This window comes from Bubalus kerabau, chromosome 9 (genome assembly GCF_029407905.1).
Source record: "Bubalus kerabau isolate K-KA32 ecotype Philippines breed swamp buffalo chromosome 9, PCC_UOA_SB_1v2, whole genome shotgun sequence".
Lineage (NCBI taxonomy): Eukaryota > Metazoa > Chordata > Mammalia > Artiodactyla > Bovidae > Bubalus > Bubalus kerabau.
In genome coordinates, this window is record NC_073632.1 from 48,843,578 (window position 1) to 48,860,054 (window position 16,477).

The 16,477-nt window shown below is 39.3% G+C and overlaps 1 protein-coding gene across 1 annotated transcript in view; it reads right to left on the reverse strand.

The window, feature by feature from the left end:
- LOC129619829 (putative uncharacterized protein C6orf183) overlaps positions 1–16,477 on the reverse strand; it is a 59,909-nt gene that overhangs the window by 22,907 nt on the left and 20,525 nt on the right. Inside the window, exons 3-7 of the mRNA XM_055535250.1 lie at positions 13,062–13,225; positions 10,895–10,967; positions 10,416–10,526; positions 3,452–3,565; positions 1,148–1,342 (exon numbers count right to left, since the gene is read on the reverse strand). Of these exons, the coding sequence (XP_055391225.1) occupies positions 1,148–1,342; positions 3,452–3,565; positions 10,416–10,526; positions 10,895–10,967; positions 13,062–13,198 (630 nt within the window). The 5' untranslated portion in view covers positions 13,199–13,225. The remainder of the gene's footprint in view (positions 1–1,147; positions 1,343–3,451; positions 3,566–10,415; positions 10,527–10,894; positions 10,968–13,061; positions 13,226–16,477) is intronic.

Here is a 16,477-nt window from a genome sequence, read left to right on the forward strand (position 1 = left end):
GGGACAACCAAGGGGCTACATGTCAATTCAGTTCTCAAAGAATCTTCCAGACTTTGTTTCAGGAGCAGCTCTTGGGTTTGATAGAGGAGGAAAGAGGTGGAGGTGGGCCTCAGTAATCTGCTCAATCATGAGGGGCTAAATCTGGAGCTAGGGACCTTGTGTTGTCATCCAGGCAGGCCTACCTTGATCAATGACCCATAATGAGCAGGGCATCATGTGAGGTGCTAGAGATACAAAAATAAGTAAGACATGAACCAAATTCAAAGAGTTCAGAGTTTAGTGGGGTACCAGGACTTAGGAGCAGATCATTACTATGCCATGTGACAAGGGAGAGATGATTCAGAAGTAGACCCCACAGTGACTGATTGGGGAAGGGATGATGTCAGGATGATGGCCAGGAGTCATGGTCGGTGGTATCACTAAGATGAGGTGTAGTGGAGTAGGAAAAAATTATGTGGCAAAACAGCAATCTTTCTAAAACAGAATATGGTCACATCACTCCATTCTGACGCCTATATCTTGCAGTAGGGCCTCTCCTCTGTGACTCTCTTTACTTTGTGATTATACTCATCACATTGTATTTAAGTTGACTTAAATACAACTTTAAGTTGTATTTAAGGACTTTACTTGCCCTTTTTCCTATCATCCTGTGACTCACATTTTGTTGCTGCTGTTCAGTCACCAAGTCATGTCCCACTCTTTGCAAACCCATGGGTTGCAGCACTCCAGGCCTCCCTGTCCCTCACCATCAGCAAAGATTATATACTCCCATTGGGCCAGGATATGTCCCTGGCATAAATTAGACCCTCACTAGAGGTCACTGAATAAAAAAAGTGGATCTACATTAGAGAGCATAAATCCAGAACAAGAGGCTGAAAACAAGAAATCATAGAGTGAATACAAAATAGTGTAACAGAGACATCTTTGGGAAAGCTAAATGGAGTGATTTCATTACAGCAAGGTTCCAAAAGAAAAATACTTTCAAAGGTCTCAAACAAAAAAGCTAGTGACCCATTACTTTCCTGTCGTTTGTAAGGCAGATGGAATACAGAAACTGACAACCCCAAATTAGGTGACAGGTGTGAAGAAAACAATGTCCTGACCATCCTGGGAAGGCAGTGCATCGCCATATAACTGTTTCACATACCTGCACATAGCGGTGAATAATCTTGAGTGAGTGTAGGTGACACACTAACCAATTTGTGTAAATAGTCAGGTCTTCCTGTGTCACTAAGTTAGGAGTGTTCTTTTTTCCCATAAGGAAGTTTTCTCGTGCAACAGACAATCGATCAGCTCTCTGAAGAGCATCATTGTATTCCTGCATAATGTAGACAACTTGTTTCTGTTTAAGAGAGATGCCAAGACAGAAGCTGATGATTTGCAAGCCTTATTCTTTGTGTCATTTGCTTCCAAGTATAGTGTATTACTGTTTGGGAGCCAAATAAGCTCTTGTAATATTAAAACTCTTTCACATTTTGAATTTGACTGATAAGGACAGCAACCAGTCATATTCTCACAACTCTGAAGGAAACTGACCCTAGCAAAGAGTCAGTGCATAAGGAAATTTAGTAACTGGAATTGGCTTCTTAGATTTTTTTAGCTATAGCCCATGAAGAAAAATAAATTTTCTATACTATAAAGCCACCCTCAAATCTCATTCTTAAAAATAGTACCATTATCCTCTGCCACATGGAGAAATGGCAAGTAAGGGCATCCATTAGTTCCTTTCCCATCTTTAACCACCACTTAAAACATCGACAAGATATATTGTTTATGGAGATGTAATCTAGTGATAATATGAAAACAGTATAGAAATTTCTCAAAAAATTAAAAATAGAATTACCATGCTGATAGCAGCCACTATGGAGAAAAGTATGGAGATTCCTTTAAAAACTAGGAATAAAACTACCATATGACCCAGCAATCCCATTACTCAGCATATATCCTGAGAAAACCATAATTTAAAGAGACACATATACCCCAATGTTCATTGTAGCACTATTTACAATAGCCAGGACATGGAAGCAACCTAGATGTTCATCTACAGATGAATGGACAAAGAAGTTGCAGTACATATATATGCAACGGAATATTACTCAGCCAATTAAAACAGGAACAAATTTGACTCAGTTTAACTGAGGAGGACAAACTTAAAATCTATTATACAGTGTGAACTAAATCAGGAAGAGAAAAACAAATATCATATATTAATGCATATATTTATATACGGAATCTATAAAAATGGTACTGATAAAACTATTTGCAGGGCAGGAATAAACACAAAAACATAGAGAATGGATTTGTGGCTATAGTAGGGGAAGGAGAAGGTGGGATGAATTGAGAGATTAGCACTAAAACATACATTGCCATGTTTAAAACAGATAGCTACTAGGAAGTTCAGAGAAGGCAATGGCAACCCACTCCAGTACTCTTGCCTGGAAAATCCCATGGACAGAGGAGCCTGGTAGGCTCAGTCCAGGGGATCGCTAAGAGTCAGACACGACTGAGCGACTTCACTTTCACTTTTCACTTCCATGCATTGGAGAAGGAAATGGCAACCCACTCCAGTGTTCTTGACTGGAGAATCCCAGGGACGGGGGAGCCTGGTGGGCTGGTGTCTATGGGGTTGCACAGAGTCGGACACGACTGAAGCGACTTAGCAGCAGCAGCAGCAGCAGTAGGAAGTTGCTGTATAACACAGGGAACTCAGTCTGGTGCTCTGGGATGACCTAGAGGAGTGAGATGAGGGGCTGGGAGGGAGGCTCCCGAGGGAGGGGATATATGTATACTTATATCTGATTATTGTTGTATGCAGAAACCAACACAATATTGTAAAGCAATTATCCTCCAATTAAACATAAAAATTAAAAAAAATAGAACTACCATGTCATCCAGCAATCCCATTTTTGGGTATATATATCAATGAAAACAAAATCAGTATTTTAAAGCGATATCTGTATTTCAACATTCCATTGCAGCATTATTCATAATAGTCAAGATATGAAAACCTAAGGGCCTGTTGATGGATGAATGGATAAAGAAAATGTGGTAAAAATACATATAATGGAATATTATTCAGCCATGAAGAGGAGGGGAATCCTAATATTTGTAATAACATGAATAAATCTGGAGGACATTATGCTAAATGGAATAAGCCAGACAGAGAAAAAGACAAATACTGTGTGGTATCCCTTTTATGTGGCATCTAAAAAAAAAAATGTCAAACTCAGAGAAGCAGAGAATAGAACAGTGGTAACCAGGGGCTGGGGTTTAGGGGAAAAGGGGAGATGTTGGCCAAAGGGTACACATTTATAGTTTATGTAGCATGAATAAGTCTAGAGATATAATGCACAGGCATGATGACTAGATAAATAATAGCACTGACAAGCTTAATGACCATTTTGTTTCATTATAGAAAATAGCCCATTGATTCTGTTCATGGGCTTCCTACCTTGTAAAAAGGATAAAGTTGCTCCATGATCTTACTGTGATGGCAAAATCTCTTCCACCTAAGCATGTGTAAATATTTACTCTGGGCCAGCTGGGTAATTCTCTCTGTATAATGCTTTAACAACAACAACAACAAAAATTAATGAGAATACAATTAGGAAGCAAGGAAGGAGGGGTGTTCTCAGTCGTGACTGACTCTTTGTGACCCAGTGGACTGTAGCCCGCCAGGCTCCTCTGTCCATGGGATTCTCCAGGCAAGAATACTGGAGTGGGTTGCCATTTCCTCCTCCAGGGGATCTTCCCACCCCAGGGATTGAAACCATGTCTCCTGCATTGGCAGGTGGGTTCTTTACCAACTGCACCATGGGAAGACTGCATTAAACCTTAAGAACAAAAATAATAGGAAAATAAGTTTGGCTGTTTTGGAAGGATCTATCAATACTTTCTACATGAAGATCATAAAATTAAGAAACCTGGCTCAATATACCATTCAAATTTAAATAGATATTTTGTCAATCCAACAGATTATAATTTCATCTATCAGTTGTTGAAATTTTAACAGTGACATAAAAGCCTATAAAATTATCTAAAGCTAAGCTTAAAATTTTTTAAAAAACTGAAGATTATGAATCTAAAGTACAAATAACATTATAAAGGAGATTATAGCTTTTAACCTTAGATCAAGAATTTTACTTATACTTAAGTGTAGTCAAATGGAGAAGGCAATGGCACCCCACTCCAGTACTCTTGCCTGGAAAATCCATGGACAGAGGAGCCTGGTAGGCTACAGTCCATGGGGTCACTAAGAGTTGGATACGACTGAGCAACTTCACTTTCACTTTTCACTTTCATACATTGGAGAAGGCAATGGCACCCCACTCCAGTACTCTTGCCTGGAGAGTCCCAGGGATGGGGGAGCCTGATGGGCTGCCGTCTATGGGGTCGCACAGAGTTGGACACGACTAAAGCGACTTAGCAGCAGCAGCAAGTGTAGTCAAATCAGCCAATTCTTAAAAAATGTTATTTCTGATAAAAAATAATACTGCTATGATGGAATAAGTAGGATCAGATGCACCCTTCTATCATAAACAATTAGAAAATAGGGCAAATTACACAAAGCAACTGTTTACTGACATGCAACAACAGGCAATGCAGAACTCTTGTCCTTGAGAGAAAGGAAACAAATGAAATGAGCTCTGGTTTTCTGTCTGAAGAAGGCAGTTTTTGAACTAGAATAGGAAATCAGAGCATGATGGTCTCTCTGAGTTAAGGATAGAGAAATCAAGTTTGGGAAGTTGAGTCAGCTGGAGTTGACAGGGCAGAGTAATGGAGAGGAGAAAGTTACGCAGAAAAAGGGCTCCAGAAACCTACACAGAGATTTCTGAGTTCTTTGCTGACTATTAAGCACTGCATGCAGAGGGTGGAACTCTCTGAGGCTCTGCAAAAAATAGCAAACTAGGGAATTGTAAACTGAACATTTCTCAGAGTTCAAACAGAACTAGAAGACATTCAACTTTCAATCTGACAGAGTAAAGAGTCCTCACTAAATACCTGGGGCATTCAGCAGAGACACAAAAGGGGTGACAATTTAGTAAGAAGAATAAACTATGTCTGGAGTAAAAGTTACTCTAAACCTGCTCTAGGAAAGCTTCAAGACCAAGCCTTGTAAGTGTGAAACTGATCTATAACTTAATTGCCTGCTAGAATGAAGTATAACATCCTTAAAGGAATATAAAAAAAATCAGCATTCAGCAATGTAAAACTGCAATGCCTAGCCTCTAGGAAAAATTACTAGACATGCAAAGAAGCAGAAAAATATGACCTATAAGATGGATAAAAATTAATGAAGAGAAACAGGCCCAGAAATGGCACCAGTGATAAAATTAGCAAACAAGGACTTTAAAAGAGTTTTTATTACTATGCTCAGTATGTTCAAGAATTGAAAGGAAAATGTGAACATAATAGAGAAATGAAAAATATTTTAAAAAGTTAAATAGAGCTTTTAGAAATGAAGACTACAATATATGAAATAAAAAATTCATTGGATAGGATTAACATCAGATTAGAACTGGACATGGAACAATGGACTGATTCAAAATTGGAAAAGAAATATATCAAGGCTGTATATTATCACCCTGCTTACTTAACTTATATGAAGAGTACATCATGCTAAATGCCAGGTGGGATGAATCACAAGCTGGAATCAAGATTGCCAGGAGAAATATCAACAACCTCAGATATGCAGATGATACCACTCTAATGGCAGAAGGTGAAGAGGAATTAAAGAGCCTCTTAATCAGGGTAAAAGAGGAGAGTGAAAACCTGGCCTAAAACTCAACATTCAGAAAACTAAGATCATGGCATCTGGTCCCATCACTTCATGGCAAACAGATGGGGAAATAATGGAAACAGTGACAGATTTTATTTTTTTTCTGAGCTCCAAAATCACTGCAGATGGTGACTGCCCCCACGAAATTAAAAGATGCTTGCTCCTTGGAAAGAAAGCTATGACAAACCTAGACAGCACATTAAAAAGCTGAGACATCACTTTGCTATATACATATAGTCAGTGCCATGGTTTTTCCAGTAGTCATGTATGTAGTGAGAATTGGACCATAAAGAAGGCTGAGTGCAGAAGAATTGATGCCTTCAAATTGTGGTGCTGGAGAAGACTCTTGAGAGTCCCTTGGACAGCAAGGAGATCAATCCAGCCAATGCTAAAGGAAATCAGTCCTGAATATTCATTGGAAGGACTGATGCTGAAGCTGAAACTCCAATACTTTGCACATCTGATGGGAAGAGCTGACTCATTGGAAAAGACCATGATGCTGGGAAAAATTTAGGACAGGAGGGGAAGGTGGGAACAGAGGATGAGATGGTTGGATGGCATCACAGACAAAGGACATGAGTCTGAGCAAACTCAGGAGATAGTGAAGGACAGGGAAGCCTGGCATGCTACAGACCAAGGGGTCACAAAGAGTCAGACAAGACTTAGCAACTGAACAGCAATAGGAGCAGCAGCGGATTAGACAGTGAAGAAGAAATAGTTAGTAAACTTGAAGATATAGCAATAGAAACTATACAAAATGAAGCATGGAGGGGGTGAACAGAAAAATTTAACAGAGCCTCAGTGACTTATGGAAGATATGAAGTGATTTAACATATATGTCTAGGCTTCTCAAGTGATGCTAGTGGTAAAGAACCCACCTGCCAATGCAGGTAGATATAAGAGACACAGGTGTGATCCCTGGGTTGGGAGGATCCCCTGGAGGAGGGCATGGCAACCCACTCCAGTATTCTTGCCTGGAGAATCCCATGGATGGAGGAGCTTGGCAGGCTGCAGTCAATAGAGTGCAGAACAGACACGACTGAAGTATGCACGAATGAAACGTATATGTCTCTGCAGTCCCAAAAGGACAAGTAGGGATATAAAATACATTTGGAGAAATAACAGTTGAAAAAAATTTTAATTGATAAAAATGATAAAATCACAATCCAAGAAGTTCAACCAACTCCAAGCAAGAGAAACACAAAGAAAACCTCATCAAGGAACATCATAATCAAATAGCTTAAAACCATTAAGAGAAAATCTTTTTTTTTTTAATTTTATTTTATTTTAAACTTTACATAATTGTATTAGTTTTGCCAAATATCAAAATGAATCTGCCACAGGTATACATGTGTTCCCCATCCTGAACCCTCCTCCCTCCTCCCTCGCCATTCCCTCCCTCTGGGTCGTCCCAGTGCACCAGCCCCAAGCATCCAGTATCGTGCATCGAACCTGGACTGGCAACTCGTTTCATACATGATATTTTACATGTTTCAATGCCATTCTCCCAAATCTTCCCACCCTCTCCCTCTCCCACAGAGTCCATAAGACTGTTCTATACATCAGTGTCTCTTTTGCTGTCTCGTACACAGGGTTATTGTTACCATCTTTCTAAATTCCATATATATGTGTTAGTATACTGTATTGGTGTTTTTCTTTCTGGCTTACTTCACTCTGTATAATAGGCTCCAGTTTCATCCACCTCATTAGAACTGATTCAAATGTATTCTTTTTAATGGCTGAGTAATACTCCATTGTGTATATGTACCACAGCTTTCTTATCCATTCATCTGCTGATGGACATCTAGGTTGCTTCCATGTCCTGGCTATTATAAACAGTGCTGCGATGAACATTGGGGTACATGTGTCTCTTTCCCTCCTGGTTTCCTCAGTGTGTATGCCCAGCAGTGGGATTGCTGGATCATAAGGCAGTTCTATTTCCAGTTTTTTAAGGAATCTCCACACTGTTCTCCATAGTGGCTGTACTAGTTTGCATTCCCACCAACAGTGTAAGAGGGTTCCCTTTTCTCCACACCCTCTCCAGCATTTATTACTTGTAGAGTTTTGGATCGCAGCCATTCTGACTGGTGTGAAATGGTACCTCATAGTGGTTTTGATTTGCATTTCTCTGATAATGAGTGATGTTGAGCATCTTTTCATGTGTTTGTTAGCCATCTGTATGTCTTCTTTGGAGAAATGTAACAAAAGAATAAAAAGTATTAGGAAATGGAAACAATGCAAACCAGAAGACAATAGAGCAACACATTTAAAGAGATAAAAGGGAAAAAATATCAGCCTAGAATACCATATTGAACAAATATACCTTTCTAAAATGAAGGCAAACAAAGAACTTTTTTTTTATTCAAACAAATACCAACAGAATTTGTCCTTGGCACATCTGTTCTACAAGAAATGTTAAATTAAGTTCTTTAGGCAGAAGATAAATGATAACATATGGAAACTTGGATTCTACCAAGCTTTCTCAAAGCTTTTGCCCGTCTAGTCAAAGTTATGGTTTTTCCAGTAGTCATGTATGGATATGAGAGTTGGACTATAAAAAAGCTGAGTGCCGAAGAATTGATGCTTTTGAATTGTGGTGTTGGAGAAGACTCGAGAGTCCCTTGGACAGTAAAGAGATCAAACCAGTCAATCCTAAAGGAACTCAGTCCTGTATATTCATTGGAAGGACTGATGCTGAAGCTGAAACTCAATATTTTGGCCACCTGATGCAGAAAAGTGACTCACTGGAAAAGACCCTGATGCCAGAAAAGATTGAAGGCAGGAGAAGAAGGGGACTGCAGAGGATGAGATTGGTTGGATAGCATCACTGACTCTATGGACATGAGTTTGATCAAGCTCCGGGAGTTGGTAATGGACAGAGAGGCCTGGCATGCTGAGGTCCACAGGGTCGCAAAGAGTTGGACACAACTGAGTGACTGAACTGAACTGAAGCTTTTTCAGCCTCTGAACTATTGATGTTTGGGACTGAATAATTCTTTGCAGTGAAGGGGTGGTTCTGTGCATTGCAGGATGTTTAGCAGCATCCCTGGCCTCTACTCACTAGAAGCCAGTAGCAACCCACTGCTGCCGCCAAGTCACTTCAGTCGTGTCCAACTCTGTGCAACCCCATAGACGGAAGCCCACCAGGGTCCCCCGTCCCTGGGATTCTCCAGGCAAGAACACTGGAGTGGGTTGCCATTTCCTTCTCCAAAGCATGAAAGTGAAAAGTGAAAGAGAAGTCACTCAGTCGTGTCCGACCCTCAGCGACCCCGGGGACTGCAGCCTTCCAGGCTCCTCCATTCATGGGATTTTCCAGGCAAGAGTACTGGAATGGGGTGCCATTGCAACCCACTCCCCTCCCCAAATTATGACAGCCAAAAATGTCTTGTCAAGCATCTCCAACCTTTACCCTCCCCTCCTTTTCTCTCCCACAAGAAACACTGATACACACGAAGGAATGAAGAGTACCAGAAATATTAGGGAAAGAGAATCCTGGATGAAAATAATGATATTAGTTTGACTTGCAAACAAAATCTGAATATTTTTGTTTCTTTATGATTTAGTTATTAGTTAATTGCTAACTTATTACTTATTATTAGTTGCTAATAATCTACTTTGTATGCATAGTGAGGTTGTAACTCAAACACAAGAGTAAAGAACAATGAATTTTTAAAATCTAAACAGTACATGCTTATTAAAAATTTTTTTTTAGTTTTAGAAAAATTATAAAATTTTAAAAATAATTTCTATTATAAAAAATTTAGAAAATGCATAAAAGCAAAAAAAGGAAATTCATTGTTTGCCATTCAAAGACGGTAATTACTAACATTTTGGCCTATGTCTGCTCTTCAAGTGATTTTTCTGTACACTACATGACCATTATTGTAATATACATACACACATGTTTTTGTTACCTAATATTACATAACACAATAATTCTTTATGCAGAAAATCTTTAAAGGCAGAACAATAATCTATCAAATACCATACTGTTTTTCTTAACTCTCCTATGATTAGACATTTAGGCAACTCCAATTTTTTCACTTTTATTATAATGCTGCAATAATGATCTTTATGGAATATCTTCCCCCACTCCCCATGTTGTGAGTTATTTTCTTATAACTCTTATATTATAAAAGTTATAATTATAATTATATTTTATAATTGTAAGTTAAATTATAATTATATTTTCTTATAGTCTCTTGTGAGAGATTTCCAGAAATATCTTCCTTAGGTCAGCCAACAGTTTTTGAGGTCTGCAACTATCTTAGTCAATGTTGTATTGCTTCCTAATACCAGCACAGGGAGTAACTAGTAGAAACTTTGCCAATTGTCTACTGCCTGTAACTAAGCTGAACTTAAATGGCATGTTGTAGCTGTTGTTCAGTTGCTAAATCGTGTCTGACTCTTTGTGACCCCATGGACTGCAGCACTTCAGGCTTCCCTGTCCTTCACTATTTCCTGGAGTTTGGCATGGGTCTCTAGCAAAGAAGAGCATTTATATTAACCAAATTCTGCAAACCATACATATAGAGAATATTGTACCCTGGCCAGAGGACATACCAGAAAGCCAGTTTTGTTCATACATTTCTACTAAATTTCAAATCTCCTTTTCAAATTACAAAATGACTCTTACCTGCAACAGAAGCAAAGGTAAATTTTCAGGAGTGTACTCTCTCCTTAGGCAGCTCTCTAGCTCCCTCTGCATGACATCTGGTTGAATAACAAGGGACTTTGACTCAGCCATCTGAACCCCGGAGAACAGAGCAAGCAAAGAAAGGGAAAGAAGGAAACAAAACAATCAGTGTCTATGACAGAAAATGACATACAATTTCTGGTAGCTTTCATATGTTATACTGTTATACCTAAGATTTCAAATAATTATTTTTAACATCATAAATCAAGGAACTGTAAAGTTGAACACTCTATAAAAATCAGATATCTCCGAAGGATTGGCCTTCTCTGGTCCAGCAGTGAGCTGAATGTTTTTTCTTTGTAAACACTGTCAGTAAGATCAGCTGCTTGTTTACAAAAAGTTTTCCTTGTCAAGAGTTTCCAACAACTTAGCAAATCCTAATTCACTGTTGTATTGAAATAGCCCATTGTTTTACTCACCTGTAAAGTTTTCTTTAGGGCCAGTTCCCTTTCTCTTCTAAAGTAAGAGATGTCCTTGGGCATTCGAACAGAGCTGCAGAGAATTTTATGCAACAGAAGTTGTAATTATAGAAGCTATTATAAATCAGGTTAAAGACTGTTGCTATTGTTTAGTCGCTAAGTCAAGTCTTACTCTTTGCGACCCCATAGACTGCAGAGCACCATGCTTCCCTGTCCTTCACTATCTCCTGGAGTTTGCTCAAACTCATGTTCATTGCGTCTGTGATGCTATCCAACCATCTCATCCTCTATCACCCACTTCTCCTCCTGCCCTGATTAATCTGCAACTCCACAACTGCTCATTTCTAAATAAATATATTACACTGGATTATTGGTGGCATGTAAAGGCCACAGGCTTCTGCCTTAGAATCTCTCTTGTGTACACCTCACTCCTGTTAAACCTTAACTTGGGCCAGATGGCCTCTCCTTCTGCTCACAAATACACAGTCTTTCCTTTTACCCCAACTTCTCTCTCTAGAAACAGAGACAGTGGTGAGGACGTTTCTTACCCCTACCCATAGTTCCTTCTATAATCTCATTTCTAACAATTACTGTGCTTATCAGACCTCTATCTCATCGATTTTATTTGACACATAAAATCAGTATTATTCAAACAAAATGTTTTTATTTTTGTGTTCTAGCTCAGTTATCTGGAGGGTGAAAATTGATCCTTAAATATCAAACATGAACTACTTTGGAAATTATCTTAACCAAATTTTCTGCTTCAAAAAATTTATTCATCTCTAGGAAAAACACTGCAGAAGTGCTTGCTTAAGCACCCTCATTGACTGTTGTCCAAGCCTAACCATGAGGAAGGTGTTTGCACCAGGGACTCTGACATAAGGAAGTACAAGCAGCATTGCCCTGGGGTCTGATAAGAGGTGGGACCCTGGGTCAGAAAGAGGGATCCTCTCCACATTGGGTGTAAGATACACCCCAGGGCTTGGCCGCTTCGGGAACATTAAAACCATGGTGCAAATGTTACTGTATTAAGATGGGACTCTTAATACAGACTCTTGCAAACACTGGCAAGGGGACCACAGGAGATCATTCTGGAATACATGTGAGAAATGAGATTTGAAGGGGATTGTAGTCAGTAAAGTTCAGATTAATATTGTTCATGTGACCATTTATCAGTCCTCCTTGAATAAGTTTTAAGGGAAGATGAAAATAGATCGTTAGTTTATATACTTATCAGCAGTTCACCCCACTGGAATCATGGTCCTGTTTCTCAAAGGAACACCAGGCTGACAGTCAGAAGGCCTCTCAATCATGTGGGACTAAGAAACCCATGAGCCAGCTATGTTGAATTCCCAACTGCAGTTGGAATAATGCCTTCTCTTATCTCATGTCTTGGTTTTGATGAAAAAAGATACAAGTTTTGAAAGGGCCTTGAGGGTAAAAGCATGAATAAATCAAAGGTATAATTTCTGTGATTACTGGGTACCTGTATCCTGGCTACAGCCTCACAGGGATGGAAAACCAGCAACCACCTAGAAAGGGGACCAGCTACTAAACAGGCAGTCAGGGAAACAGAAGAAACCCATTCTTTCCCTGCCCTCTTGTCTTCTAATTCTTTGGCATGCTGGGAGTTTGGGTGGGATTCAGGGTTCAGCTCTCTGACCCTCTCTTGTTCAGATCATGCCTTTCCTCTCAGTTAACCTCAAAGTGTCTGTGAATGACCTAAAGAGTTCAATTGCTATCATTGGCAGCATTTACCTATAGAATAGTTCTTAATAGAACATCATTTTGCAGAATTCACTATCAAATACCTCATATTATTTTTGTTTTGAAATTTCTCATCAAAATCAAGGTCAAATTCAGTTAAAATATCATTGAAAAAATAAGGTTTCATTGACTATGGTTTGTATAATAGCTTCTGGAATCTTAAGACAATGATATGTGTGAGATGGAAGAGCACTTTTTCATTTTCTTTGGTAGCACATTGCCTCTAAATGCCTTGATGATTCTAGAATATAGGAAAGCCTTAAGGGCAGCAGTCAAGCCTGAGCTTGAGATGCTGCCAAATGTCCAAGTAAAAAGGAGAGGGGGGCTTTGATGGAGATTATGGGATGTGAGTAGGGGTTGCAGCTCTTGAAGACCATGCCTTCACACTGCCACTATTTACCTGTAAGTTTGATGAGCTGACCCCTGGAGAGTCCATTGTTCTTCTATCTCAGACTTCAGCTCACTCAATTGTGTAGCCAGTTCTTTTTCCAACACCTGGATCCTTTCTGTGGAAGCGATCTTATAAATTTCATCCATGGTTTGCAATTACTAATTTTCTGATCCCTGAAAAAAAAAAAGAGCACAAAACTCGTGGCTGATTCCCTTGGTGACCATTATTCAGTGTGTGAGACTTTGTCTATCATTGTCCAAGAAATCACGTCAACTCTGTGGAAATGTATGCTTTTGTAATTTGGAGAAACAGCTGGATTAGACTATCATTTATGAGTTAATCACTGTTTGGTAAATAGTAGAGAAAATATAGGTTATATCTCCATTGATCATCTTTGTTTAGCCCTGTTCACCTTTAGAAATATCTCTATTCCAGCTTTGATTGTGCTGCTGCTGCTGCTAAGTCGCTTCAGTCGTGTCCGACTCTGTGCGACCCCAGAGATGGCAGCCCACCAGGCTCCCCCATCTCTGGGATTCTCCAGGCAAGAACACTGGAGTGGGCTGCCATTTCCTTCTCCAATGCATGAAAGTGAAAAGTGAAAGTGAAGTTGCTCAGTTGTGTCCAACTCCTAGAGAGTCCAATTTATTAAATGAGATTGAATCCCCCCTGCCTGACCTCCATTGTCTTCATAAAGGCTTGTGGGGCTTACACACTAAATGTTTGAGTGGTGGTCACTTCTGCTTTCTATCACTTCTGCTGGAACAAATAATAGGTATGTACAGGATCCCTCTACATGCCTAAAGCATATCTCCATAACTCTTCTGAGAGCATGAGCTTCTGACCAGAGGGAATAGACTGTGGGTGGAGAGCTGTGTAACATGGTCATCATCCATGTAACTTCTGGACTCAGAAGAAAATCATGCTTATGTATATGAAAGTATTTTCTTAATTTTAAATGCTTATATTTGTCCTATACCTTTTATAAATAAAATAGTTGATGACCGCACCCTCCCCTACTCCTCACCACCACCCCAGTTCACAGCCTGTCAGATTCAATACAACTGTATGCTAAGTACTTAGTATCAATATTCTTATTAGCAACACAGATTAACTTCATGACCCAGAATGAGACACATCGATTGCAAGAGATTCAGTAGATGACGTGTTTCCTCTCCTACTGCTGCACTCGTCTGTCCTGGACAAGGGGGTAAAGTCAACTTGGACCACCTTAAGGAAGTTTAAAATCTTAAATCTTCCTTTTAAGATTTTCATTTTTCATTATCAGAGGTATTTCCTCAAGTCAATCTGCTGGATTTTCAAAAAAATTTGTAAGATATAGAGCTTTTTTTGTGTGTGTGTGTGTAGAGGCTACCTTTGGAAGCCTATTTATTCTTTTTATAAATATTATAAATAGAAATGAGCATCGTGCTCAGTCAAGGTTGTGAACCTGCAGAGTTATAAATCTGTCATGTTTGGCACACTGCTGGAGCTCAATAAAATGCACTGTTGTTGTTCTCAGCAAAAGCAAAATGTTATGAAAACTATTTGCCACTTGGCAGTGAGTGTCCTTTCAAGTTGGGCAAACAGTTAAACAGCTGCCTTAACAGCTGCATTCCAACTAGCAGCCAAGAGTGGCAGCAACACAGACTGACATTTTTCTCCCAAAGGGTGGACATTCTGCTTTTATTTTCTGATCCATTTTCAACACTTCACAGCTCAGAAATGAGAACATTTATTCCTGCATCACTTAGCTTGCTACACAGTCAAATACAGTATTCACAAAATTAACATAAGGAGAGGTTGGTCATTGCCAACTGTCCATGAAATGCATCCAACCCAGAGGAATCCACGCCTGCTAAGCACTCATGACTAGTGTTAAAGCGACAAACAACTGTTTATTCTGGGAGGGGAAAGGTGGGTTCCTTTTATTGAGCACCTACTCTGTGTGAGGCAGGCACTGGGCTCTCATTTAGTCTCAGAAAAGATTCTCAAGAATTGTTTCAATAGTGTTTTTTTTAAATAAATACATTTAATTATCAATTGTAAACAAACCAAAATCCCCTTTATTAACTATGTTTAAAAAGCGATAGAGTCTAAGCTGTAAGAAAAAGATGGTAAGATTAGCTTGACCAGGGTGTGAGGGTGTTCATTGTGTAAAGTGGGCTTCAAAGGGTTCAGGGATGTTAAGAGAAATACTTAGTAACTTTAGAGTATTATAGGAAAATGTATAATTAATGTCAAAAACTTCAAAGTGACTACAAAAAGAATGGAAATGCAACACAGACCTTCCCAAGCTAATGGGGCAGGTGGGGGCGGTGAGGAATAGGAAATGGGTCTTTTAAATCCAATAGAGGGTAGGAAAAGAGAAAAAAAGAGAAAAAAGTATGTAAGAAATGAAGTCAAATATTTTGGTAACTGTGATAAATGTAAATGGCTAAAGCCCATCTATCAAAACACATGAATCAGCAGTTTTGAACATTTTTAAAGCCACTAACATTTGGTAATGTGATGTGTACCAAAATAAAACAATGATTTTTATTCTAGCAAATGCCAGAATAGAATTTAAACTGTAAGCAAGTCTCCTCTGTATCACCATGGGGCAATTCTATCTTCTTCATGAAGACCTGCACTCTATAATCTCCTTATGTAAACCACTTCTGATACTTGGTCATCTTTGATCATCAACATATTCTTCCTCTGTACAGATGAAATTTCTCTTGTTATACATTATATGCCTTCTGGATCAGTTAAGACTATTACAACAAAAAGTCACAGCCATCAGTGGCTTAAAGAACAAAATTGATTAAATGTGACTAATGTAATGTGTTTGGAAAATGTGTGTAAAGTAATGTGTCTGCTCCTCTTGGACATTCAGTGACCCTGGTTCCTTCCAAGTCAGTGCCATCATCCCCTAGGCATTGTTCAAACAAACATATTCGTGTTTTCTCTTTAGTGTGGCTATAGAACATGATCTTTAGTTGGATGAAGGGATGCAGACAGATATATTTGATGTTCTGAATTGGTTAACCTGCTTCTACTTCTAGTTTGTTGTTGTTGTTCAGTTGCTCAGTCATGTCCAACTCTGAGACCCTGTGGACTGCAGCATGCCAGGATTCCCTGTCCTTTGCTATTCCCCAGAGTTTGCTCAAACTCCTGTCCATTGAGTTGATGATGTCATCCAACCACCTCATCCTCTGTCACCTGCTTCTCTTCCTGCCCTCAGTCTTTCCCGGCATCAGGATTTTTTTCAGTGAGTTTACCAAGAGCTTTGTTTCTTTGGCATCTATTGAGCTGTGCTGCGCTTAGTCACTCAGTTTTTGCAACCCATGGACTGTAACCTGCCAGGCTTCTCTGTCCATGGGGACTCTCCTGGCAAGAATACTAGAGTGGGTTGCCATGCCCTTCTCCCAACCCAGGGATTGAAC